Consider the following 26,421-nt stretch of genomic DNA (forward strand, 5'->3'; position numbering starts at 1 on the left):
AGAGGTGATATTCTAACCTTAGTGTCCAGAGTACACTGGACATATAACATGGAGTGTTTTTTCAAGAGGATCCCTATGGACTGAGGGCACTGGATTTCTTTCTTAGCTGTTGCTTTCCGAGTTGTATTGCCTTCTAGATTCACCTACAAGAAAAGTAAGTCCCACCCTACATGGCTGCTAGCGTACAGGATTCTGAACAAGCAGGGCTTTTCTCTCTCAGCCCTTACTTCTAAATGGGAGTCCTGAGAGATCCCTGCCTGGGTCAGCTGGAAAAAACAAAAATGTCCCAGCCTGTGTACTTGGTGCATGCCTTTTTCCTAGATCATGAGAATAAACTTGCCCCTGTTTTCCAAAAATGAAACAATAGCCTAATCCGTCAGGCCAATGGTTGGAGCCAATGAGGAAGCAAGCCTGCTCAGTTTGTCACCTACTTTATGTCAGGCGCTTTCCCACGGTCCCCACCTGAGGTGTTTCTGTCAAATAGGGGAAACAAACATGTTTGCGATATTCACAGTCCAGCCTTTTGAGTTCTGTAGGAACAAGCTCAGAAGTGTTCTGGGCACACAGAAAGTGGGAAATGACTACTCAGGGGAGTCCATGAGGGCTTTGGAGTAAATGATGTTAGAACTAAGTCTAAAGGCTGAGAAAGAGATTGTAAAGTGAGAAGGAGGAGAATGACACTCTAGGCCAAAAGCAAAGCAAAATAAAACAACAGCGAGAAGCACAGAGCAAGTGCAGAGACCAGGGGACAGGAAGGAGCCTGGCGGAAGGACAGGGCGACGGTGGCAGGCCTTAGTGCCAGACTGCATCAGTTTTGCTGACTTTGCCAGTGACATGCCATCATGTAAGAAGCATTTCAAGGTTATAGGGAGATTTTTTTTTTTTTAATTTTGGAGGGAGGGGGGTGCTTAAGTACTTTTTATCCCATGCATGTATTATACATGATTTTAAAGTTGTGTTTCTGTAAATACAGAAATAACAAGCTGTGGAAAGATTATGATAGCCTGTCAATTCTGAAAAAAAAAAACAATGTGCAAACAGTGAAGTTTCTATGTTAGAATGCAGAAAAATGAATATGCAAAAAAATATTTCAGAAAAAAAAATATTTCAGAAAAAAAATATTTCAGGAAAAACTGATGTGAAACATAGCAAAACAAACTGAATGGAATCCTGGTATGTGATGCTTATGGAACAATAAAAACACATATTTTATTGGGCAAGAAAAATTGATTTCTAAAAAGAAACATATTTCAGTGAACTTTAAAGCTATATAACAAGCTCCTAAAATGGTAACAAAACTATCATAAAAGTTTTAATCTTCATCCTCAGAGCTTAAAAGTCCATCATCCTGTTATAAAGCAGAAACTAATAAAAAAAAAATAAAAATAAAAAAGTCCATCATCCTCAGAGCCAGGTAAACAGAGCCTGAAAATCCACCATCAATACCAAAATCCAAATCATTTTTGGAACTCACTGCAGTGCAAATTTAGTCAGCCCCCTATGCAGGTTACCACTCTCCAGTTCCTTATAGTGTTTTTGTTGCAAAGTTTCTACTGTTAAGATGGAATTGAGTATTATAGTAATGCCTTTGTCATCATCTTTGGGCCACAGATTACAATAGTAGTAAATTTAAATCTTAAGTGTGAGGGAAGTAATGAATTCCACCTCAGATGGGCTGGACTTATTTGTTGTATGTGGCTTATTTCTGTGAAGAAAAGGACCGACCTGTGTCTTTCCTGGGATGTTTTGTGTTGCTGGGCTTGCCACTGAGGAGGGTGGGGGCAGGGTAGTGCAGTGGTGTCTAGTAACCAGTAGCTGGTGATTACCATCTCCTGTGGCAGTCCACCTTCTTCCTATAACATGGTATCCTAAGCATAGAACATATTTGGAGGTAAGTCTGGGCATCTGAATAGAAGTCTCTTTCATACGTGTTATTCTATATAAATGAGGTTACTTGCCTTGAATTTGTTCAGATTTGCAGTAGAATTGTGTGACAAATATAAGTCTGTACCTTTTTTCTCTGAGTTCTTATTATATTCTTCTTATTATATATATTCTTATTATATTTAAGATAGAACCATATAATACTTAAATGTAGTACTCACTTATCCCCTGAATATTATTCCATGTATGCTCAACTACATTTTTAGCTGCTTGAAGTTACCTTTATTATTTTAATGCCCCAGTATGGGGTGGGACAGTAGCGATTGCTTATTTTATTATTTGTGTTAAGGACTCTGGCATAGTGGGAAGTTCAGAGGCCTAAATCTTATTTTTGACATAACTCTTAACTAAAAGATTACAGTGTAATCTTGAGTAAATTTCTTTACTGCTTGTTCCTTTGTTCACCTGTAAAACGGGAGTAGACTATATATTTTTCTTTTTTACATTTTTTAGCTTTAAAAAGAGCTTTAAAAGATAATTGTGAATTCACCCACAGTAGTTCTAAGAAATAATACAGAGAGATCCTGTATATACTTCACCCAGTTGCCTCCAGTGGGACCATCTTGCATAATTCCAGTGCAATGTCACAACCAGGAAATTGACATTGATACAGTTCACTGACCTTATTCACATTTTAGCAGTTTACATGCATCTGTGTGTGTGCGCAACATTGTCACATGTGTAGGTTCATGTGACCAATACCACAGTGAACATACAGAGCAGTCCCATCACAAGGATCCCTCTTGTTGCCATTTATTTATTTATTTATTTATTTAGGCCGTGCGTAGTCTTAGTTGCGGCACGTGAGATCTTCATTTGTGGCATGTGGGATCTTTAGTTGTGGCATGTTGCCCTTTTATAGCCACAGCTACCTCTTTCCCACCTCTAAATCCCTAACCCCTAGAAACCACTAATCTGTTTTCCATGTCTATAATTTTATCACTCAAGAATGTTATATAAATAGAATCATATAGTCTGTAACCTTTTGAGATTGGCTTTTTTCATGCAACATAATTCCCTTGTGATCCACCCAAGTGTTGGAGGAGGTCATTGAGAGGATGTGACCACTGGTTGACCCCAGAGTTGGACCTGGGCAATTGGAGGCTCCTCACCCCCGCCCCTGTCCTTGGAATGTACATTCTGCCCACTGTTTGCACACTAGGAGCTGTTTCAAGAATGCAGCCTTAAGAGAGAAAGGTGTTGCTGAGACCATCTGGACTAGATAGTGGCTGAACCCAGTTAAGGCCTCTGTACAAGCTCTTAAGATTCTGGTGGGTGTGTGGAGATTTAGTCATCTTGCAGTCGCCCAAGGGAAGCCTCCTGTGTAAGTTCCCTTGCTTATTAAAACCACCACCCAACAATCTGGAGTGGCTGCCTCTTTCTTCTGTCTCCCCCTGCCCTCTGTGTATGGGGACCAGTTCCAGATTTTACCTGGGAAGCCCCCAAGGTTTTGAACGAACCCCAAGTAGTTGCATGTGTCAGTAGTTTGTTCCTTTTAATTACTGAGTGGTATTCCATGGTACGGATGTATCACAGTTTGTTTAATTGAAAGACATTTGGTTTGTTTCCTGTTTTGGGCTATTATGTATAAAGCTACTGTGAACATTCATGTACACATTGAATTTGGTGTACACTTTGCTGTATACCTGAAACTAACACAACATTGTAAATAAACTATACTTCAATTAAAAAATTTTTAGGGACTTCCCTGCTGGCACAGTGGTTAAGAATCTGCCTGCCAATGCAGGGGACCACGGGTTTAATCCCTGCTCCAGGAAGATCCCACATGCCATGGAGCAACTAAGTCCATGCGCCACAACTACTGAGCCTGCGCTCTAGAGCCTGTGAGCCACAACTACTGAAGTCCGTGTGCCTGGAGCCCATGCTCTGCAACAAGAGAAGCCACTGCAATGAGAAGCCCGTGCACCACAATAAAGAGTAGCCCCCGTTCGCCACAACTAGAGAAAGCCCACACGCAGCAACGAAGACCCAACGCAGCCATAAATAAATAAATTAATTAAAAAAAATTTTTTTTAAACTTTGCTGGGATTTTGATAAACCTATATTGACAACTTTACTGTGTTGGGTCTTCCAATCCACTGCCTCAATATGTCTCTGCATATATTTATGTCTTCCTTCATTTCTTTCAGCAGTGCTTTTGAATTTTCAGGAAACAGATTATTCTGTATATGTTTTTGCTAGATTTATATATAAGTATTTCATTTTGTTTTGAGTGATTGTAAGTGTAACTGTGTTTTAAATTTCAGTTTCCATGTGTTTGTTCTCAGTATACAGAAATGTGATTGTTTCTTGCATTGTTAATCTTGTATCCTATGATCTTGGTGAGCTAGATTTGGAGTCCTTTTAGCTCTGAAAATATAAAAGGACACTGACTAATTATTCTTTATCTCCAATGAAGATGGAATGAGTGGAAACCAAGTTGAGTTTCTCTGGAGTGGAAACCAGGTTAAGTCCAACCAAAGAAGAACTTATTAACCAAAAACAGGACCACTTCAATAGACCACCTAGAAAATGCCTCCTTCTCTGAGAGTTTTGACAGTGCTATAGTTAGCTTTTCATGGAAGACATACTGCTTGGCTTTAGATAATCTATTTAGTTCCCCAATAAACCCCAAAGACCTCTTGATTCCTTTGAAAATGATCTGGTAACAGTATCCTCAAAGTAGGAGAATTAAGACTTGAATGTGTGTGTGTGTGTGTATTAGGTTTCTTTACTTTAAAATCTGGGTTACTCGGTAAGTCTGGAATGTTTTTTAGTTGTACCCTCCAAAATAAATATCAATTATATTTTAAAGTTTCTGCTTAGGAAATAAATAGTTGCTGCTGGAAACTACATGTACGTTTCACTCACAAGCACCTGCTAAAAAACACCAGTGAAGAGTATAAGTCGTTGTCAATGAAATGAGTCCCTCAGTAAAATCAGTATGGCCCTGGATTACCTTGGTAGGGATGCAGATCTCTGCAAAACCAGAAGGCTGATGTAGTCATGCATGATTCCTGAACAGCTTTTCCTGATAACAATCCAAGGTAGCTTCGTCCTGTCCTTCAAAAGCTTGAACATCCAGCACATAAACCCAGCAATATAGAAATCAACAAGACATTATTTATTTCATTTATTTAGTATTACTATAAATGAATAGTACAACACAGTTTTTGGTGTCGCAGAGGTTAGGGGTTTAGGCATTTTACTTTAGCAATTAAAAAAAATCTTCTAAAATTAAAGCACATACTTCCCTCCCCACTGAGGATGAACATGGTGACTTAGGAATATCAGAGACTGGGGTTTTAATGTGGAGACTCTTATGTCATTCTGAGTTATTAACATCTGAGTGAAATGGCCCCTAATTGCTAAATTTTGCAGATTTTTTTTGTGTTCTTCCTTTGGGGGTATTTGGTTGTGCCTCTTCTGCTTCAAAATTTTACTTGATAATCGAGTCTAAATTCATGATTCTGAGGATAGTTTCTTATCATCTTACTAACAGTAAAGCCCACAATCTTTAAGACTGATAGTTCCTTTCTCAATGCTGAGAGACCTTCCAGATTCTTGGTGATGTTTGTAGAAGTCTGTGTCTAGACGTGTGGAGTGCTTCTGTCCTTAAAAGAGGAATGCAGAGTATTGGAGTATACCAGCTCTTTTTTGTTCTGATATAAGCTAGGCAATTAGTGTGAGAGACGCAAACAGCACAAGTCACATCAGCACCACTTTTAATCATCAAGTGCTTGACCTTCCTAAGTGTAGCCAAGACCCTTCTTATCAGCAGGGTCAGCTTCCGGTGTGAGGAAATTGAAGTGCAAGTGCAGGAAATGACCTGCATTAGATTTGGCATCGAGAAGGCCCTACTGGTGACTGTGTTTGCCTAGAGCTCAGTGGGATCAGGGTCACTACAAAAGCAAGGAAGGGTGTGGCATAGGTGCTGTAGGGCTATATATTATGAAGTAATATGTGTTCTTCTATGTATATTAGGTTTTGGTGGTCTTAAGAGGCTAAAAGTTTATTGAGGGGAGCATAAATATACAATAAGCAAATAGAATAGAAGAGAAAAATATAGGTCATCTATAGCTTCCATTTGTAAATCTTTATGGTAAGCACCTCAGGGGCTCCAGGCTTTCTTGAAATCAAAGTCAAGAAATATTTCACATTCAGAAATAATTTTTAAACCGAGGGTTTTGATCGTCTCCACATAAAATTTTAATAGCATATTTAGCGTGGAGGTAGCATTTTAAAATTTAAACTCCAGGACGAAGTAAAATGAGAAAAACAGCTTCTGTTTCCTGCCTTCAGATCTTTAAATGCCTTGTCAGATCCCTGACTCCCAAAGTGGAATGGTAGATCCACTGCTCTGCCCGTATTTGGAGGTTGTAGGAGGGAAGTAAAGAACACAAATGCTTCTCACTGGTTCCCTCTCCTTCACTTCTCCCCCAGATCAAATCCGGCACCCGCTCCTGTTGATTTTGCTTCCTGAGTATTTCTCAAGTCAGTCTCGTCACCATCCATGCCATCACTATCTGAGCATCTCTCCACTAGGTTGCCGCTTACAGCCCCCTGGCTGATCTCCCTGCGTGTTAGGGTTCTGTTGCCATTGCAAGAGGTTACTGTACCACAAGTTTAGTGGCTTAAACCAACACAGATGTATTCTCTTGCTCGTTTGGAGGTCAGAGGTCCACAGCGGTTCTGACTTGGGTAAAGTCAAGGTGTTGTCAGGGGTGGTTCCTTCTGGAGGCTCTAGGGGTGATTCTGTTTCCTTGCCTTTTCTGGCTTCTGCTGGCCACCTATGTGTCTTGTTTTGTTGCCTCCTGCTCTGTTTTCAAAGCATATTACTCCATTCTCTGCTTCCATTGCTACATACCCTTCTCACAGTAGAGTACTGTGAAATCTCCCTCTGCCTCCCTCTTACAAGGACATTTGTGATTACATTTAGGGCTCACCGGGGTAGTTCAGGATACCGTATTGCAAGATCCTTAATCCCATCTGCAGAGTTACTTTTGCCATATAAGGTAACATTCCCAGGTTCCTGGGGTTAGGATGTGGATGTCTTTGGGGGCCATTATTCAGCCTACCATATCTTGCATCCACTTAGCCTCTCTGCTGTTCACCTTGACACTGCAGCCAGAGCAAATGGCACATCTGATCTATAACCCTTCCTCTTCCCAGTTTAAACCCCATCCATGAATTCCATGATCTTAGGATCAAGCCCATAGTCTTTACCATTCCTTGCTAAGGCGGCCATAACAAAATGCCACAGACTCTGGTACTTAGGCAACAGAAATTTATACTCTCACACTTCTGGAGGCTCGAAATCTACGATCAAGGTTCTGGCAGGCTTGGTTTCTTCTGAGCTTTGTCTCTCCTTGGCTTGAAGATGGCCACTTTCTCTCTGTGTCCTCACGTGTTCATCCCTTGGTCTGCATGTTTTCTCTGTCCCAGCCTCCTTTTCTTAGGAGGACTCCAGTCATATTGGATTGGGGCCCACCTATAAGACCTCATTTTGTGTTAATTACCTCTTTAAAGGCCCTGTCTCCAAATACAGCTACATTCTGAGGTACTAGGAATGCGGATTTCAACATATGAATTTGGGGCACGGGGGGACACAATTCAGCTCCTAACACACGGTCTAGCCCCCTCTCTCTCCGTGTCCTCATCTCATGCTCCACACCATGCTTTACTCTGGTCTCCAGCCTTACTGGCTCTCTTTCAAGTTCTTAAGCTCGCCACGCTTTCCTGACACAACCACCCATCACCTGGTAGGTCCACCTCTCATCAGACCTCAGTCCAACCGTCACTTCCTGCTACGGACTGAGTGTTTGTGTCCCCCGCCCCCAGCCCCAAATTCATATGTTGAAGTCTAATACCCAATGTGATGGTGTTTGGAGATGGGACCTTTGGGAGGTATTCAGTTTGGATGAGGTCTTGGGGTAGAGCCCCATGATGGAAATGTTGTCCTTGTAAAGTCCGGCACTCTCTCTCTCTGCCACAGAGGACACGGCTGTCTATGAACCAGGAAGCTAACCCTCACCAGGTACCAAACCTTCCAGTGACTTGATCTTGGACTTGTCAGCCTCCAGAACTGTGAAGAATAAATGTTTGTTGTTTAAGCCATCCAGTCTATGGTATTTTTGTTATAGCAGCACAAACTGACAAAGATGCTTTCTCAGAGTTGCCTTCCCAGACCTCTCTGATTTTTCACCTTTCATGTGCTCATAGCTCATATACTTCTCTGTCAGAGCATTTGTTGCAGTTGTAATATTATTTATGTTTGTGTGGTTCATTTATTTCTGACCCTCCTTCCCACTGATCTCAAGCTCCATGAGTATAGCAACCTTTGTACTTTTTAAATATATGTATATATGTATTTATCACTCTTATCTCTTGTGCCTACAGTACCTAGTAAAAATTTTGTTAAATGAATGCCTACTTTTCAAGCAAACACTCTTTTCAAAGGTCCACTAAAATACCTTTCTTTCTTATTATTACTAGGAAAAAGGAGATGGATTTATGTGTGGGTTGGAATAAATATTCAAGCTTTAGAATTTTTATCTCCTTTAAAATCTTTTATACAACCTCTTTAAGAGTTCCAGGAAAATGATCTTTAAATAAGAAAATTAAGAGATGTTTTAGTTGGGAATTAATGTATTAACATATACTTTAAAATTGTGTGTTATACAGAGATACAGAAGGTGTTTATATAGTGTCTATCACTTGTCTGCTGTTTTCCTGGAAGAATGTACATGCTTCTGGCTGTAAACAACTTATTTGCCTTTTGAAGCTAGAGAATAAATTGTGGCTTATTCATATATTACCTTTTTTTTTAACAGAATATCCTTTAAATAGCTAACATATGAACAAAAGAGTTCGACTTTTAAAAACCTGAATGTGTGCTCTTTGACATTCATAAACATATGACATATGAATCATTTGCTCTGTGTAGGGTCCTGTGATAAGTATTATTTGGCTGCCAGCCAAGTTTCATTTCTTCTACTAGGGATGTCAGGGCCACATAGTTGTGTTTATCAGGCGAATTTTATTATACAAAGCCTGTCAAACTACTTGCAGAATCCCACCGTCTACAAATTCTATCTTTGAAAGTGGTAAATTAGATGCCACCATTCTAGAATATCCGTTCCTATTTCATTAACTTACTAAAGTTTATACTAATACAAAGTTCCTGTTTTTTAAAAAAAAACTATAAATTGAATTAATCCATAGGCTAAATATATTTTTTAAAAATTGGTGGAAAATAATTTCTTCCATATGATTTGCAGCAGTAAACAGCCATAGATACGTTTTAACGTACAAGATACGTTTTAGCAACAGCCAAAGTAAAGTTGTCTTTTTGGTCATTTCTTGAGTTGAAGATGAAAGCAGATGTCAGCAGGTGAGAAGGTAAACCTCTATTTGGCATGTTTTCTAGCTTGTCGGCTTGCCCTCTGTCTCTCTTAGGGAGACTCGTGCAGGATCCTATTGATGTGAAGAAGACTGCTACTGTTGTTGAACAAGGTTTGGGATGTAGAGCAAAGCAAGGGATGATGTGCTATCACTGAGCACTTCCTCTTCCTTCTTCCTGCCCATCTTCCACTGTGGATTCCACTTCCTGTGCATTCCTGAGTAAGGTTAGAGTTCAGGAAGTGGGATGATTTGGACCATGGTCAGAGACATTGATGGCACCCCCCTGGGCTCACTCCAGGCAAAAACTTTTAAGGGAGAGATGGGTTTCATTATCTCTTCCTGGGTTTTTTTGCTATTTCTATTTTTCTTATGGCCCATTTCCTGCTCAAGGCTCCCAGAAACCTTACCTACCTCTAGCTGCCCCTAGTGACCCTGCTCTCTCTGAGCAGAGCCCCATCTCCCCCACCGGAACCTTCTGTTTTTGTATGTTTGCGTTCCCTTTGATGCACTAATCCTGTGTCAAATTGCTACAGTACTTTGTCTTTCACTTACCAGCACACTGGATATTAACTACTCTCACAAACTAATTCTCAGTAAGGTATTGGCCAGAGAGAAATGATGCCTATTTACCATGCATCAGTCACTTTACTAGATATTTCCCTTTGATCCTTTCTACCAACCTGTCATGCCTCTGTTATAGATGAGGACCAGACCTTGAAGTGCAGACAGGTTAATAAACTTTCCCCAGATCAACTACCTAGCAAGTGGCAGGACTGTGATTTGATTTCAGTTGTACATGATTTCACAGCAAACATAGACTCCTTTTCCTGGTTTAGTTATAGTTTAACCAAGGATGCTGGGTTAATGATATAATTAACCCTATGATTTAACCCTATTGATAATATTTCTAGCATTCTTAGCCATTGGAATGTATATCTCAACCAGGGATCTTTATGGCACCTTCAAGTTGTATCACATAGGTAGTTGCCTAATTAAATGATGTTTTTAAAAGTTTAATAGCTATAACTAAGAACACTAGTTTATTAGCATTAATTTTTATATGGTGTGTTAAAGTTATGAAATCTTCTGTCTTATTTTATTCTCTCAATGACATTCTGAGGAGTTAAGAGTAGAAGTGGGTAGATTAGACCAGAAGTTATTGTAGTAGTCCAAAAAAAATGATGATGGCAATAAAAATAGAGAAAAATACATAGATTAAAAATATGTGTTGGGGGAAGCAGATAGAGGAGGCTGCAAAGAAAAATAAGAAAGAAATCCGGAAACGTGTGGTGGCATGGCCATACTGTACACTGGCTCATCCAACACCTCTGTATCCCCTTCATATATTATTTTTCTGTGCTGCTGTGGCTGGAACTTCCCAGATACCTTGCAGCTAGAATTCTGTGTGACTTAGGTTCTGTCAAAGCAATGCACCCACCTGAGGCATGTGACTAGGCACAAATAAGGCAGTGAGGGGTAGCCATGTACAGAATCGACCTTCTGGCAAAACACAGTGTCAAAGTTTCCTGGTGCTGCAGGAGCATCTGTTGTGGAAGTTCTGGCTTTCGGTACCTGTTGTCGTGTGGTACTTCTGCTAGTTCAGACTTGGGATGTGGTCAGACCTTCCTCCTGGTTCTGTGCAGTTGAACATCACAGCCTGACTCTCCAGGGTTCTTAAAGAATCTGTTGTCTTGCTCTGCAAATAAGAATTGGCACCGGGGCTTCCCTGGTGGCGCAGTGGTTGAGCGTCCGCCTGCCGAGGCAGGGGACACGGGTTCGTGGCCTGTTCCGGGAGGATCCCACATGCCGCGGAGTGGCTGGACCCATGAGCCATGGCCCCTGAGCCTGCACGTCCGGAGCCTGTGCTCCGCAACAGGAGAGGCCACAACAGTGAGTGGCCCGCGTACCGCAAAAAAAAAAAAAAGAAAAAAAAATTGGCACTGGTCCTGATATCATAAAGCCAAGAGAAGATGATGCTTCAAGGAGGCTAATTGTGTTTAGTACTGAGAGAATGGAAATTTTAAAGTATGTATTTATTAAATTTAGTGATAGACTCTGTATAGTTCACTGTGACTCTAGCAAAAGCATGATTTCTTTTTGTTTTGGAGGAAGTAGAAATCAGTGACAAGCTGAAGAGTAAATAGGAGGTAGGGAGTGAAGACAGCTCATGTACACATCTCTATTGATAACTCGACTTCGACAGGGAATACAGCAGAGGTGCGGTAGTTGAGTAGGATCAGAGGTCAAAATAAGGTGGGTTCGTTTTTTTAAGATAGGGGATATTGGAGAATGTTTGATTGCTGATGGGAAGTATCCAGTAGAGAGGAGAAAGCAATGAGGGCAAAGACCTGGGCGACCTCGAGTCAATTACGTAGTAATTTTAGTTTTAGTTTTCTTGTCTATAGTTTTCTTATCTATAAAGTTTGGATAATAAGATCTTCCTCTTAGGAATTTTTGGGACTGGAATGAAATAATGTATATGAAGAAATTTTAACACAGTGTCTTGTACTTAGTAAGGGTTTAATAAATGTGGCCATTATTGTTATTATTACTACTATGCTTTTGCTATTGTTAGTGTCTTCTGTATACTTTAGAGTATTGTGAGTATGGAATCACTTCTGTCTCCAGATTTTACAAATCTTCCTTTCGGCTCTTATAGGCTGGCCCCATTGCTGTCTTATCATCACTTAATTACATTAGCTAAGCAGACATTTACCAAGCACCTTGAATGTGCCAAGTATGCATACATCAGGTGTCTGGGATACAAAACTGAGCAAAACTTGTTCTCTGCCTCTAAGTAGCATCTGGACCACTAGAGGAGAGGGCTAGGGGAAGCATGACTACCTTATACAAGTTTTATATTGTATCAGTCAAGGTTCTAGCAGGAGCAGAACTGCTGGGAGGTGTGTGTGGCTGTGTGTATGTGTGTATTTTTTCATTTGTACATACACGCATGCACACACACAGGCAGGCACACATTTGCTTATTTATTATAGCTGGCTAAGCAAGCCTGAAGTCCACGGCCAGCAAGGCAGGAAGGAAGGATCGTGACCAGACTGAAACCCCACAAGCACACCTTTCTATCTTAAGGTCTTCCTAAAGCTCATTGTCATGGGTTAGCCCAGCTCTTCCGTTGAGCCATCTACCTTCTTATGAAGGACTGTGTTGAAGTGGGACGTATTTCTCTTTCATGTTCCCGTCTACTCTCTCATGTACCTGTTGGACCTTTATTCTAAAGAATTAAATTTATGATAAGCAGGTTTACAGATTTATTCTAATATGTACTGTTTTATTTCTTGAATACACTCTAGCTGCATTTATTAGCAGATTTTATTTAGTCATCTGTGCAGCTAGTAGAAGTAATTGGCTGTCTGTGAATTAAGAGCCACATGCAAGCTAAAATGTGAATTCATTAGCTCTCAACTTTAGTTCTTAATTTCACCTGCTGTTTACTGCTCAAAGGAATGACAAATTGTATTTAAATAAAATGTATATTTAAGGAAGAACACTTAGCAACTGACAATTCTTTTTTACTTAAAAACTGCTTCTTAATCTGCTCTGAAAATTAAAGAAGTTGTGTTAGCCTGTGGCAACCACCGATGAACTGGAAAAGCTGCATTTATAGTTCTTATTGCCAAAGGAATTCGAGGCATTGGGTTAGTTAGTCCAACTCTTTTTGTTGCAAGAAGTTGAAACCAGCTCAGGTTTTGCAAAAAAAGAAAGGTGGGGTGAGGTGGGGGGGGGCAGAGATTCTGATGAGGAGGAGGGAGATGCAGGTGTCCAGGCACAGAGGCGACCTACAGCCAGTGTGCTCAGGGTGGACGAGGACTTGGGGGGCGGGGGGATGAGGCAGCTCTCAGACGCCTGGTCTGTCTGAGGACCTTCCTGCCCTCTGTTCCTATTTCTCTCCACAGTGTTCCTCACTCTTTCCTGGTTTCCTCTACTTTCTCACATGCCCGTGGCCTGACCTGGTCACCCATGCTGTCACTCCAAGCCACCAGCACTAATTGACATCAGTTTCTGGTCTCTCAGATTAGGCTCTTGAAAGAAAGGATTTTCTTGGTCCTGTTTGTGCCCAGAGAAATTGTGCATTGTCCTTTTCGAGAACTGATTTGCCCTTTAATTTCTACGTATCAGAACTACATTCTCCAACTTACCAAAAAGTTCTGTTCTAACCACTTCTGGGAAATGTGTGGTTTGGTCCGAAAAATCATGTTTCAAAGTCTCGTTTGATTCCCAGGTCAATGGCAAACAACCATTTAAACCCATGAAGAAAATGAACTCAAACACATTGCTTGAATTGCCAAGAATCTCTTCTTTTTTGCTGTGTATGTTTGTGCCTAGGATTCAGGCCAGGTGGGGACAAGGTTGCTCAGAGACCCTCAGTAGGGGAGGAGAGGAGACTTCAGGGAGATGGGGATGGGCTCCAGTAGGAGGCCATGGAAGGGGCTCTGTGAAGTATACAGTCTCCAGAGTAGCTCTCTGTTTCGTGTGATGGGCAGAGGAAGGTTCCAGTGAGAGGAGACTGTGAGATTCCCCTGGGGCAAAACTACAGTGAGGAAAGGTCAGAGACAGTGATGCCTGTTTTGCGCCCAGGGGCCCCGGTCCTCCTGGCAGTGGCGGTGGGCAGTGCCAATCGTGGGCTCTATGTGGCAGTCACAGCAATTGGTATGGACAAGTCTTCCATAGGTCAGCTGTCCCTCAGCAAAACAGCTGTCTGTTCTCCTTCAGAAAGAAATTTCTAAGAAAATACTTCAGGTGGGACCCAAATCGTATCAGCAAAAGTAATTACTATGAACCAAATGTGGAAGAAATGAAAGATGACATTGAATTTCATATTGTTATTCTTGATTATACATGTTAGAACTGATTGGGGGAATAAGTGGCCTGGATTTGCTATGAGCCTCAGATAGGTGTGGGAAGTGTTTCTGGGCATCCCTGGGGACCAAGCTGCTCCATGTCCTGCCCCTTATAGGAATCTCCACTCCCCAGGAGTTTTGAAAATTATAGAACTTTATAACTGTGACCTGGTTGTGAAATTCTGCCTTATCTCTCTACAGGTTTGTCCTGGATTAACTGGGTGATATTTGTAGAAGGAAAGTTCAGAGTCCCTTAATTTAAAAGTAAAGCAAACCCTATTTTCTTTATAGATTTTATTATACAATTAAGGTTGCATTCCTGGAGATAAAATCCTCCATGAAATAAAATTCAACACTTGATAAGGAAAGGAGTAATATAGTAGCCATCCTGTAATTATTTTTCACCTCTTCTCCAAATTATAGCACAATTCACTATTTCCTTCTTGGTAGCTTAGGAAATTTCTATGGAATATGACCCCACTCTTTGCAGGTCCAGGAACTTGGCATCCATCCTCCTTAGATTTTATTAGTAGGTGCTACCCTATAGCACATATAATCACCTAAAAATCCATTCATTTATTTACTCCCCAAATGCTTATTGAGGGCACCCTCTGTTTCAGATACTCTTCCAGGTACTGGAAACATCAGTACACAAAATAAAACTACCCTCGTAGAGCAAGATTCTGGCAATGCAGCCTGGACAATAAACGTAATAAATAATAAATTATACAGTTTTTTATAAGTGCTGTAGAACCACAGTAGAATAGAATATGAGAGATGAGGAGTGGGAGATGAGCGCTGCAATTTAAATAGGAGGGTCAGAGTTGGCTTCGCTGAGAAAGAGATGTTTGAACAAAGGCTGAAAGGGTGAGGAAGCCAGCAGTGTGGATGTATTGATATGAAGGAAGAACAGTCCTGGGAGATGGGGCAGCCAGTGAGAAGGCCTGAGGCAGGGGTGTGCCTGGCCTGGTGAAGGCCAGCAAGGGTCGAGCGAGAGGTAAGAGGGGAGGCAGGAAGTAGGAGAGGGTGAAAAGAAGGATTCTGGGGGACCAAACCAAATAGGGCCTTGGAGGCCACTGCAAGGACCTTGGCTTTTATTCTTTGTCAAATGGGGAGCCACTGGAGGGTGTTGAGCTGAGGAGGGGCATGATCTGACTCTGGTTGGTAAGGGACAAGGTGGCTACTTTTATTCAGAAGGAACTGGGGGGTGGGAAAGGCATGGCAAGGAAGGAGACAGGGATCCAGGGAGGAGACTATTGTGCACATTCAGGCAAGAGATAATGGTGGCTTGACCAAGATGGTAACTGTGGGGGTGATAAGAAGTGACTGGATTCTGGATATATTCTGAAGGTAAAGACCACAGGGTTTTCACATGACTGGGTGTGATTGGTTGAATTAAACTCTGTCTTATATAAAATAAATGGAATACCTAATTACTGTATTAAGTTCAAAATTCTCTATACTAAAGTTAAGTCCAGTGAGGTAGACCCATATTGATATTTCCTCTCTCTCCTTACATCTTGTTGGAAAAAATACACAGGTGACTTTAGCCAGGCTTGAATTTAATATTGGACTTTATAGAAATAGGTATTTCTATTCAGGATTTTAGAAAGGATTTTAAAAAATATTCACGTAGTTTGTTCTCACTTGCATCATGTTAATAGAAGGCTTGAAACTTCAGCCAAGTAGTCGTTCTCCAAAACTTTTTGCAATAACTTTCCTAAATGTGTGGCTGACTCATCTGCCATTAGGCACACCAGGCCATGCTTTGTTGAATATTAAACTGTCAAGATGTTAGAGGTGAAACTTGCTGTAGTAAACCTGGCGTTGACAACACCGATCGCTGTGGTAGTGTAGGTTTGTGGCTGCCATCACAGCGAGGGTCTCTGCACTGTTGTGCTGAGTTTTACTTCTCGCCCCATCATCACACCAGCAAACCAGGATGATTTTCACCAGCTAGTTACTCTGTCTTGGTATAGAGGAATAATAAACTTGAGGGTAAAGCAGTCAAAAACCACTTCATTGTTTTCAGAGGGCTAAGGGAATAATATAATCAAGGGGCTAGCAATTGGAAGCAATTATTTTTAAAGTGTTTCTACTACAGCTATTCATTAGGACTGGATAGATTTGCCATCCAACTTATTTTTCTGTGTACATAGCATGAAATTTGAAGCATTTAATTTGAAGTGATGAGTAAAGTTCTGTTGACTATTTCTGGACATGGTCTTTGTCAGTCGACTCAGGAGTCTGGTCTTTCTTTAAGCATGACCCTTAGTAGTAATATTTCAAATTAACTTAAAAATCAATTGTTCTTATTATTAATATAACCTTTGCTTCTTTTGTAGCATGTTTTAAATTCTGGGAGTCTGATTACATGCTCCACACTGTAGTTGGCGTGTCATTGTCATCTGTTACTAAATATGTATATTTATGTGTTTTGAAAGCAAGTTTAAAAAATAAGTCCTAAGGTGGGGAAACACAATCTGAAATAGGGAAAATTCTCTTATAGTTTGTCAGCTGGGACTGTGTGGTTGCCTGGTGAATGGAAGAGTCTTAAGGCGTTGCTTGGCCAAATGGACCATTCATTTGCCTCCCATGGCTCGCTCTCTGAGAGTGGTTTTTGCTGTGGCCTGAATTTCATTTCCTTTTCCAAAATTTCTATACTACTTTCTTACTATTCAGAAAGCCCCAGAAGGCAAATGGGTTGACTTTTTGCAGATTATTCCTGGAAATCCAGTTAATCTCCTCAAAGAGCCGATTCCTCAAATCTTATTGGGTTGAGATGAGTAAGGACAGTTTCCAAGAGTGAGTGTTGACACATACATTTTGGCATCTTATTACCGTATATTCATGGGGAGGGTATTGGGATTAAGGTAGCCTGGAAGGCACTTAAGTGTAGACAGAAGGAAGGATTGATCAAGCAAGTGGACTGATGCTAGAAGCCATTCTATTTTCTGATGTGCTGTTAGAATCCTCCTATGGAAACCAGATGTTTTTGTATTGAGAAAAGCTGACGAGCTTCAGTCCAGTTTACAAAGGACACCATTTAGAGAAATTCAAGATTGAAATAGATACTGTTAACTTCTTGTTTAAAAAATTGCAATTTTCCCAAGTATATCATATTTATAGTTAGGCTGTTTATCTTCATCTAGGAAAACAAAAGCTGTTTGTTGGAATAAAATTTTTGAGTTTTATTTGTCAGTTAGCTCAAGCTTTGTCCCCTTGCAAGAAATTACACTGGATAAAGCGTGTGTCTGTGATGTGCTATTGAAAGGCTTCTGTGTTGGGTAGGAAGAAGGAATTCAATGGTAGTGCTTATAGTACAGTATAGCTGAGAGGTGCTGGTAATCAAGGAAAGTAATTGCGCAGTTGGATGGATCATTTTAAGTAATTCATTTTTCCCCTTTAGTATGTGCATATATACTAGTAACTGAAAGCTAGTAGAAGAAAAAGGTATTAGTTATATAAATGCCAGATTCTTGAGAAACTTAATTATGTAAAAATGATGTGTATTTTTTTAGAACAGAATAACTTTATAAATTTTAAAATACCAAACTATACACGAACACTGTAAAAATTACAAACAGGATAAAAAGCAAAACTGGACTATAATTCTGCTTCCAAGGAGAACCATTCTTAACATGTTGGAATGTCCTTTCAGAATTGTTTTCCTCTTTATATATATACATCCCTCCTCCCCGAGATTATGTTGCATAAACTCATTTGGATTTCTTTTTTTCAATTAATGTATTAAACGTCTTTCCATTTCAATAAGTAAAGAAATATATCTTTGTTTTTAACTATACATTTTATTTGTTCATATTTAACCCCAAATTTATTGATGGATGTTTAGGGAATTTGCATTTTTTAAATATTATAAGAAATTCGGTGCTAAATATTCTTGTGTGCTTTTCTAGGTATTTTTTTCCCTTAGATGTAGAATTGCTAAATCAGAGGGGTGCACCATTAAATTCACTGCCTTTTGCCATGCTGTCCTCCTTCAACATGTATTATCCCCACCAGCAGGGGTTGAGAGTGCCGGTTCCCTCATATGTTGACCAGCACAGAGGATTATTCCTCCTACTTTTTGTGAACCTCTAAAAAATTCTCTTTGTATTAATTTTTAAAATTTGAAAACCTTAAAAAAGTAAAAAAAATCCCCCATAATCTCACCACTTGGAAGTTGTGTGTGTGTCTGTATGTGTGTACGTGTGTATCTAATTATACAAGAAAAGAAGTAGAAGAACCTTCTTGGCCCAGAAGGTGTGTAGCTTTTTAGCAAACTACTTTGTTTTTGACAAGCAGTGAAATCATGCCTAACATACTAGCCTGCAACTTACCCGTTTCTCTTAGTAGATCATGAGCAAATGTGTTCCTCTTAATAGATCGTGGATTTATTCTAATGCCCTTCTTTTTAGTGACTTCATGGTTAAGTCCATTGTATGGGCGTTCCATAGTTTGTTCCCCCATAAAGAAAATTTTGGTTGGTTGAGTCAGCAATTCTAACCTCCACATTTTCCTACAAAAAGGCTTGCACAAGTATAAAGGTACATGCATACACACAACAAGGATATTCATTGTGGCATTATGTTTAACGATGAAAAATTGAAAAATACCTCAGTGTCTGTGAGGAAGGGATGGGTTAAAAAATATGATCTTGTGAAATGTTATAGTATTCAAAAATTTTAAATATAGTACATCTACAACTAACATGAAAAGATGCCCACGATTTATTGTGTATTGCAGAGCAATACATGCAGTATAAGCACATTCATGTTTCGACACTCCAGGCAGTATATATACACAGATAGGTATTTAATGCCTTTTAAGTAAGTTGAAGTTTTGCAGTAAATTGTTAAAAGCTATTCTTTCTAGGGGTTAGACCTGATGAGCAGGGTTGGGAGGAGGGTGGGGAAGAATAGAAAGCTGTCCCCATTTTATTTTATACACATTTTTACTGAAATTTTAACAACCAGCATATATTTTGTAATAAATGAACATTTGAAAAAATGAAAAGTACATTCAGATTCTATAGGAATAGTGAAAAATAAAGTGTTTATGTGAGACTAGGTAGTCTCTGAGATTCCACCTGCTTAACAGATTATGAGTCCATGAAATCATGGTCAAGTAAAAAGTAGTAAATCTTTCTTATAGATACAAAATGTTTCATTCACAATGTGGTGGAAGAGTGAGAAGAAAAGAGGAAGAGAGAGTAAACCATAAGGTCAGAATGCGGTCAGCCAGAAGCAGGAGTGGGCACCACTGATCCTGGTTCCGGAGGAACACGGAACTCAAATTCCTCTTCAAGAGGGCTCTAACACGTATTTAGAGAAGCATAGAGAAGCTATGGGGGCCTCAAACCTTCTGTTTTTTAGACGAAACATTCCCAGATTTCTCCCAATAAGATCCTTTGTCATCCTGATCACCCTGCTGTGTTTGTTCCGATTTGTCAATGTCCATCTTGAAATTTGACAACCAGAATCAGATACTACTGCCTTCCAATTTACAGTCTCGTCACTGTGGGATACAGTCAGATTAACCCTTCCTCATGCAGGAGACACTTTTTAAAAAATCTAGACTAAGATTATTCCTAAACGTCTGCCTTGTATTTTCTCCTCGAAATTCCTGGTTAAGAGTTTTGCTGTTTTTCTTCATTATTTGCCACCTAGGGCTTCTAGATTTGGGGCGTTTGTTTGTTTTCTCTGGTTGTCTTCTATTGTTGAACCCTTTGCCTCCCCTTGAGCTGTTTCACAGAGAAATTTCTCAGATTTCCGCAACTTTTCTTTTAACAAAAATATCAGCTCCTGTGAGTCACATCATTAATTGATATCACCTTCAAGGAAGGAAGCTAACTCGGCCCAGGCCCTGCAGATCACCAGAAGGGTTTCCTTTTGTCACCAGGGCATTGTGCAAATTGGGAAAAAAATAAGTCAGAGTGCCCTCTCTAGGCAGATGAGGTACGAAGAGTTCTTCTCCGGGTGGATGAATTAGAAAAATGTCCCTCTTCCATGGGTGAAGTGGCCTGGGGACCTGGCTTGCATGGGGACTGGATTTGAGCTGATCTTTCTTGTGCACAGGGTATTACAGCACAGATACTTGCAACAGCCTGGGCTGTCGAGCACCTCGTCAGGCTGCCTCTTTGTGGCACCGTTTCCCGGTTTCTGGTCTAGGCAGTTCTTGGGGAAAATATCTTCTACACCAGTTACTCCTGGTTTGGTTCTTTCCTCCTTTTTTTTTTTTTAATCAACAGTACTATCGAGGTATAATTTGCATGCCATACTATTCATCCCATTGTAAGAATACAGTTCAGGGATTTTTGATAAGTTTATAGCATTGTACAAATCACTACAGTGTGGTTCCAGAACATTTCCATCATGGCAAAAAGTTCTCCGGCGCCCGTTTGCAATCAGTTCCTGCTCTCAACCCCAGCCCCAGGAAATCACCGATCTGCTTTCTGTCTTTATGGATTTGCCTTTGCTGGAAATCTCGTATAAATGGGCTCATATCTTCCTTTAGCTGCTTTCTTCTCCTAATCTAATAGGGGTTCAAATTGAACTGGGGTTTATGTCTTCCTTTTGCTGCTTTCCTCGGCTGATCTGCTGGAGCTGCGATGGCTGCATGCTGGCCCTGCCCCCTTTTACTGCTCCTCCAAACCCTCACTCATCCCTTCCTTTCCATCCTGCCTCAGCATTCAATTGTGCTCTATTACCTCCCATCTTAGAGCATTCTCCTTTGTCCAGCATCCGACCCAGCCACCACCCTATTTCTCTGGGCCATTTCTGAGCCCATGTCTCAAGATTTGATTTCATATACTTGCTCCATTCTCTTCTCTCCTGTGTACTCTCCTTTTAAAAAATATTTTTAAATATAATATCTGATATGAATAAAAGAACATAAAAAGGAACTGTAGGGACTTCCCTGGTGGCGCAGTGGTTAAGAATCTGCCTGCCAATGCAGGGGACACGGGTTCGATTCCCTGGTCCGGGAAGATCCCACATGCCACGGAGCAACTACGCCCGTGCGCCACAGCTACTGAGCCTGCGCTCTAGGGCCCGAGTGCCATAACTACTGACCCCGTGTGCTGCAACTGCTGAGGCCCATGCGCCTAGAGCCTGTGCTCCGCAACAAGAGAAGCCACCACAATGAGAAGCCTGCGCACCACGACAAAGAGTATCCCCCACTCGCTGCAACTAGAGAAAGCCTGTGCACAGCAACAAAGACCCAGCGCAGCAAAAAATAACTAAATAAAATAAAAATTTTAAAAAAGAACATGTAATATACATATAAATTTAAAGCATAGTGATATAATGAACATCTATACCTGTCACCCACTCCTTCCACCAGCCTTACAAACAGTGGAACCTATGACTCAAAGTATCTAAAGTCTCTTGCTCACCTCTACACTTTTTCTCTTCTTTGATCGTTTCTAACTCATTTTAATTCCACTTTTAAAAAGGAGTCTGGGCTAAGTAGTCTTTGAAATTCATTACATTGCTAAAATTTCCTGATTATTATTGAGAGATTAATTTTATGTTTAGAATGTATTATGGAAGATTTATAGCTTACGTTGTTGAATATTACCATAATTTATTTTCTTATGAAGTCTCAGCTAAGAGCATGACATACAATTATAATATCATTTCTATAGGAAGTTTATTCTACTTTGTATTAATTTGCTTCAGATGCTGGCTTTTTCCCCTAAATTTTTGGAGCTAAAAGCTAAACTTTCTGTAATGTTCTCCCTCAGCCCTCCTCTCTTTGGATTGAATTCATTTAACCAGTCCAGTTGACCCCAAGGGAGGTATGGATGTCAATTATTGCTACAACTTAATACTAATGACTACTTAAATATTTAATTACTGTAACACTTGACACTTAGGGAGAAACTATTTATAATCATCAAAACCACGCCTTTGTTTTCATCTTTCATGCCTGGCGTTTGGCATATTCCTGTTGTAACATCGCTGGGAATGAGCTGCTCTAGAGGTGGAAAAAATGCCTCCCTCTCTCTTCCACCTCCAGGCAGAAGAAGTTGCACTGAAAGTGATTAGTGATGGATATTTTAAAAATTTATAATTACATTAGTCAGTTTTCCAAACTACGTTTTTATTGAAAATTTATTGCATTTTAGAAGTGTGAAATATTTTCTTATTCCTTTCTATTGAGTATCGATGTCATTTAAACAGTTAGCTCTTAAAAGCACTCATTTTTCTTGGACTCTTACTTTGCTTCATTAACTAATGCATTCTAAGAAATATGGTAACTTTTTAATGGGTTGCAAGTAGACCCAGGTGGCCGACCATTGTCCTGTGGAGCTGGGGCTTGGTCTGGCAGGAACACCATGGAAGATATTCTCTTTTTCCTGACAAGTGCAGGCCAAGGAGAGCAGGGAGCTCAGTTTAGGGCTCTGTGTTCATGTGAAAGATACATTCCAGCCAAGCCAATCCTGAGGCACAAGTCATCCCTATGCTCGGGAAGAATATACATATGTGAGCAGGTCCTGTGACTCCCAACACACATATACTTGAGAGTTTTCCTTTAGTCTGAGAGTTTCTAGTCATTAATACCATACTTTGCCAGTCTCTGCTGTTACTGGGTCCACATATTCTCATTTTATTCTGAAGATGCTGTATGTTTATGGCTTTAGCTCCTATTATTCTAAATCTATTTGATCACATGCTTTGTGGTTTTCCTCCTAACTAAAATTAAAAAGAAACAAATAAGTGTATCCTCTATTTAAGTGGGTGAGTGAAGATTTACTGACTATGTACACTGACTTCATGAAAGGGAGAGACCGTCTCTGGACCTGTGAAATGTCTTATAGATGCGCATATTTTGAAACATACTCCGCTGATGAGTGAGGCTCTGGGTTGCCAGGTAGTCTGGTTCTTCTTTGTATACTTAGGACTTCTAACAAGTTCACTTCAGACCTCATTTACAGTGCCAGTCACATTACAAAATCCTTTTTCTTTTTTAACTTTAGTCTCCTTTTTCAGTCATCACAGTCCTAAAATCTGAAATAACCAGTTTTTAATTCCTTGAGGTTTAAATTCATATTTGTCTTAAACTTTAATCACCATTGCATTTAGTAAAAAATCATAAGAAAAATTAATATGACTTTTTAATTGTCATACTAATGAAGGATTTCATTAAGATCTTAACTGCTATAAAAAAAGGATAAAAAACAATTCTTGGGCTTCCCTGGTGGCACAGTGGTTGAGAGTCTGCCTGCCGATGCAGGGGACACGGGTTCGTGCCCTGGTCCGCGAGGATCCCACATGCCGCGGAGCGGCTGGGCCCGTGAGCCATGGCCGCTGAGCCTGTGCGTCCGGAGCCTGTGCTCCGCAACGGGAGAGGCCACAACAGTGAGAGGTCCGCGTACCACAAAAACAAACAAACAAACAAAAAAACAATTCTTCATTAGATTAAGAGTGTGGTTAAGATCAGTATTCATAGTCAAAGATATAAGACTTGATTTTATATGTGTAGCTCTCTTTATTAAACATAATCAGCATGAAATATTTAAGAATTTATTTACTTAATTGAGTTTTCTCAGTTGTAGAAGAGAAAACAATAATGTTTTAAATTTTTAGATTTTTTTAAGTCTCACGCTTTCAAGCCTTCGAAGTTTTTGCACATCTGAAAGGCTTTCCTTGTGCTTGCAATGCTTCTTGTTTGCATTATGACAGGGGGTGCATCAATTGTGCATTACTTTGTAATGTCAGTTATTTTATTTCTGTGTGACTTTTTTCCCATTTAAACTATAAAATCTTCAAGATGAGCAGGGACAGCAGAGTCTGTGGTCTCTTGTCATGGCCATCTGCACATAGTCATGCAAAGCTGATATTTTGGGTGACTAAGAATTTTTGCATTTCATTTCACAGGTGGGGAGCATTAAGCGGGAAATGGCCTTCACATTTCAACCAGAGGACTTAAAACGTGACTCTAGTAAAAAACTGTCTCATCAACACTTGTTCCCCTTGGCCATGGAGGAGGATGTGAAAACAGCAGACACCAAAAAAGTCAACCGAGCCCTTGACCATGAAAAAGAAAACACTCGCTCCATCTGTCTCCTTGAACAAAAACGAAAAGTTGTTTCTTCCAATATTGATGTTCCTCCGGCAAGGTAAGGAACCGTTAGACCTTATATGTGTCTGCTCCAGGAAGTCAGTGGAGAGCATGTATAGTCTCCGGCGTATCTCTCTAAAGTATAGACTTAGGGAGGTTTTTCTGCCAAGAACATTTTTCTGTTGCTTGTGTGAAATAGAGCAGGTGGCCATGCTCTTCAGAACTGACTCTAAGGCTATAGTAGTTGGAACTACTGTGGCTCTAGAAAAGAATGTTTTATTAGATTTTGGCAAATGAGCAACAAAGAGCAAAAGAATAAATATAAAAAATAAAAGAAACATGAAATATATGACTGAGCATAGCCAATTAAAAGCAAGGATACTCATATCTTTTGGTCAGGTGTTGGAGAGCTTTGGCTGTAGGGCAGATTCAGCCCCTGGCCTATTTTTGTTTGGCCTGCCAGATAAGAATAGTTTTACATTTTTAAAGGGAAAAAAAAGTGTAGAATATGGGATATAGATCATAGATGGCCTGCAAAGCCTAAAATATTTATATGTGACTCATTACAGAAAAAGTTTGGTGATCCCAGGTTTATATCATGGTAATCCTTTTAAGACAGATCTAGCTTAGAACTGGGCCAAAAGGGTTTATCTGAAATATTAAAAGGCTTTTATTACATTGTAATTCTATTTAAACCACATCCAGCGCCATTGAACCAAAGGACAATATTATGGCAGAAACGGCAGTGGAACAGTAGTAGAATATACATGCTAGACCTTTTACTTATTTTCTTGCCTGTGATTTATCTCACCTAGAAAGTAAGTTCCGTGTTGGCTGTGATTTTAGTCCATCTTGTTCAGTGCTGTAGCCCTAGTATTAGAACCATGTTGAATTATATATTAAGGGCTCAATAAATATTTGTTGAGTGAAGAAAAGAAAGGAGATGCTGTAGCATGAACACTTGCTTATTTTTAATATGTGAAATATATTTTGTTACCAAAAACCATCTATAATGAAACTTTATAAGCAATTGTTTGAGAAGTTCTGCGTTTGTTTGAGTGGTTTCTGATAGCTAACTAGGAAAATAGTATCTTTGGAAAAGGAATAAATGTTCCTTTTCTACCGATTCACTTTTTGTAATTAGAATTTCATTTCTTTTTCTATGAAATCAAAAGTATCTTCTCTAGAGAAATACATATTTTTCTATTCTTCTACCAAATTTGTCAAACTTTATAAGATTATAGGCCTCTTTATTTTCCTTAACTTTTAATTGAAACTTTTCATATATTCATTACCTCTGTTTAACTACTTGGAATTATTTGCTTTTCTCATTTTTTCATATAAAGTACATGCTGAATTCTTTAGGATTAGTTCTTTTAACTGGGGGTTCATTATGAAATGTCTTATCATGCCCTGAACCTGGTAGGCACCTCAATTCATATCTGTTATTTGGTTGACTCATAGGTAAAATGACATGTAATTTGACATGTGAAGAGCTATGGTTTTATTTTTTTCCTAAGCCTGTAGGGCAAGAATTAGACTTCCCAATATTACATAGTTTAGGGCCAACTTGCAATTCTGTAGAACTTACTCTACATAAAATTTTCATTAGACCATTTTATATGTTGAAAGACCTGGAATTCATAATTTTAAATTGTCATCAGTTGTTTTAGGTATATCTTTATTCTTTAATTTTTACCCACTTGCAGTAGTTTCTGGGGAAAATAATGAAGAGAGGAAGAAGAAAAATGTTTTCTGCCTTTTCTGGCTCTGTTGTGTGGAATATTCTTTCTTCCCTCTCAAATTCACTGAGTGCACTTAAAAGTCAAGCCAGTGTTATTATGGAGTTCTTTAAACAATATTGGGAAATTAATTGGAAACCCAATTAATGTGCAGCAAAAATTCCCCAATGACAAGGTATAGCTTAGATATGTTAATCTATTATGGGAAAGACTAGTTAAAGCTTCTTTGTTTGAGATCGCCACTAATACACTTATTTTCATTGCTATAGTAAGAGTTTAATTATCACAAATATGCCAACAGTTGGTGAAATAAATTACTCTTTTTTAAAGTGATGATGAAGGAGTCAGAAATTGTGGAGTTCATCTAACTCTCCACTCTTTCTGTTCTATTTTCTTTTACTGTT

At 39.7% G+C, this 26,421-nt stretch overlaps 1 protein-coding gene across 4 annotated transcripts in view; it reads left to right on the top strand.

Moving 5' to 3' along the window:
• Positions 1-26,421, top strand: part of ZNF704 (zinc finger protein 704) — a 217,710-nt gene that overhangs the window by 21,793 nt on the left and 169,496 nt on the right. For all 4 annotated transcript variants that reach the window (XR_014291541.1, XM_082600715.1, XM_082600716.1 and 1 more), the window contains exon 2: positions 24,092-24,333. Coding sequence is in view for 3 of the 4 variants with exons in the window: in XM_082600715.1 (XP_082456841.1) it covers positions 24,092-24,333 (242 nt within the window). In the remaining variant the exon portion in view is untranslated. The remainder of the gene's footprint in view (positions 1-24,091; positions 24,334-26,421) is intronic.

This window comes from Mesoplodon mirus, assembly GCF_964341445.2.
Source record: "Mesoplodon mirus genome assembly, chromosome: 16".
NCBI classification, from domain to species: domain Eukaryota; kingdom Metazoa; phylum Chordata; class Mammalia; order Artiodactyla; family Ziphiidae; genus Mesoplodon; species Mesoplodon mirus.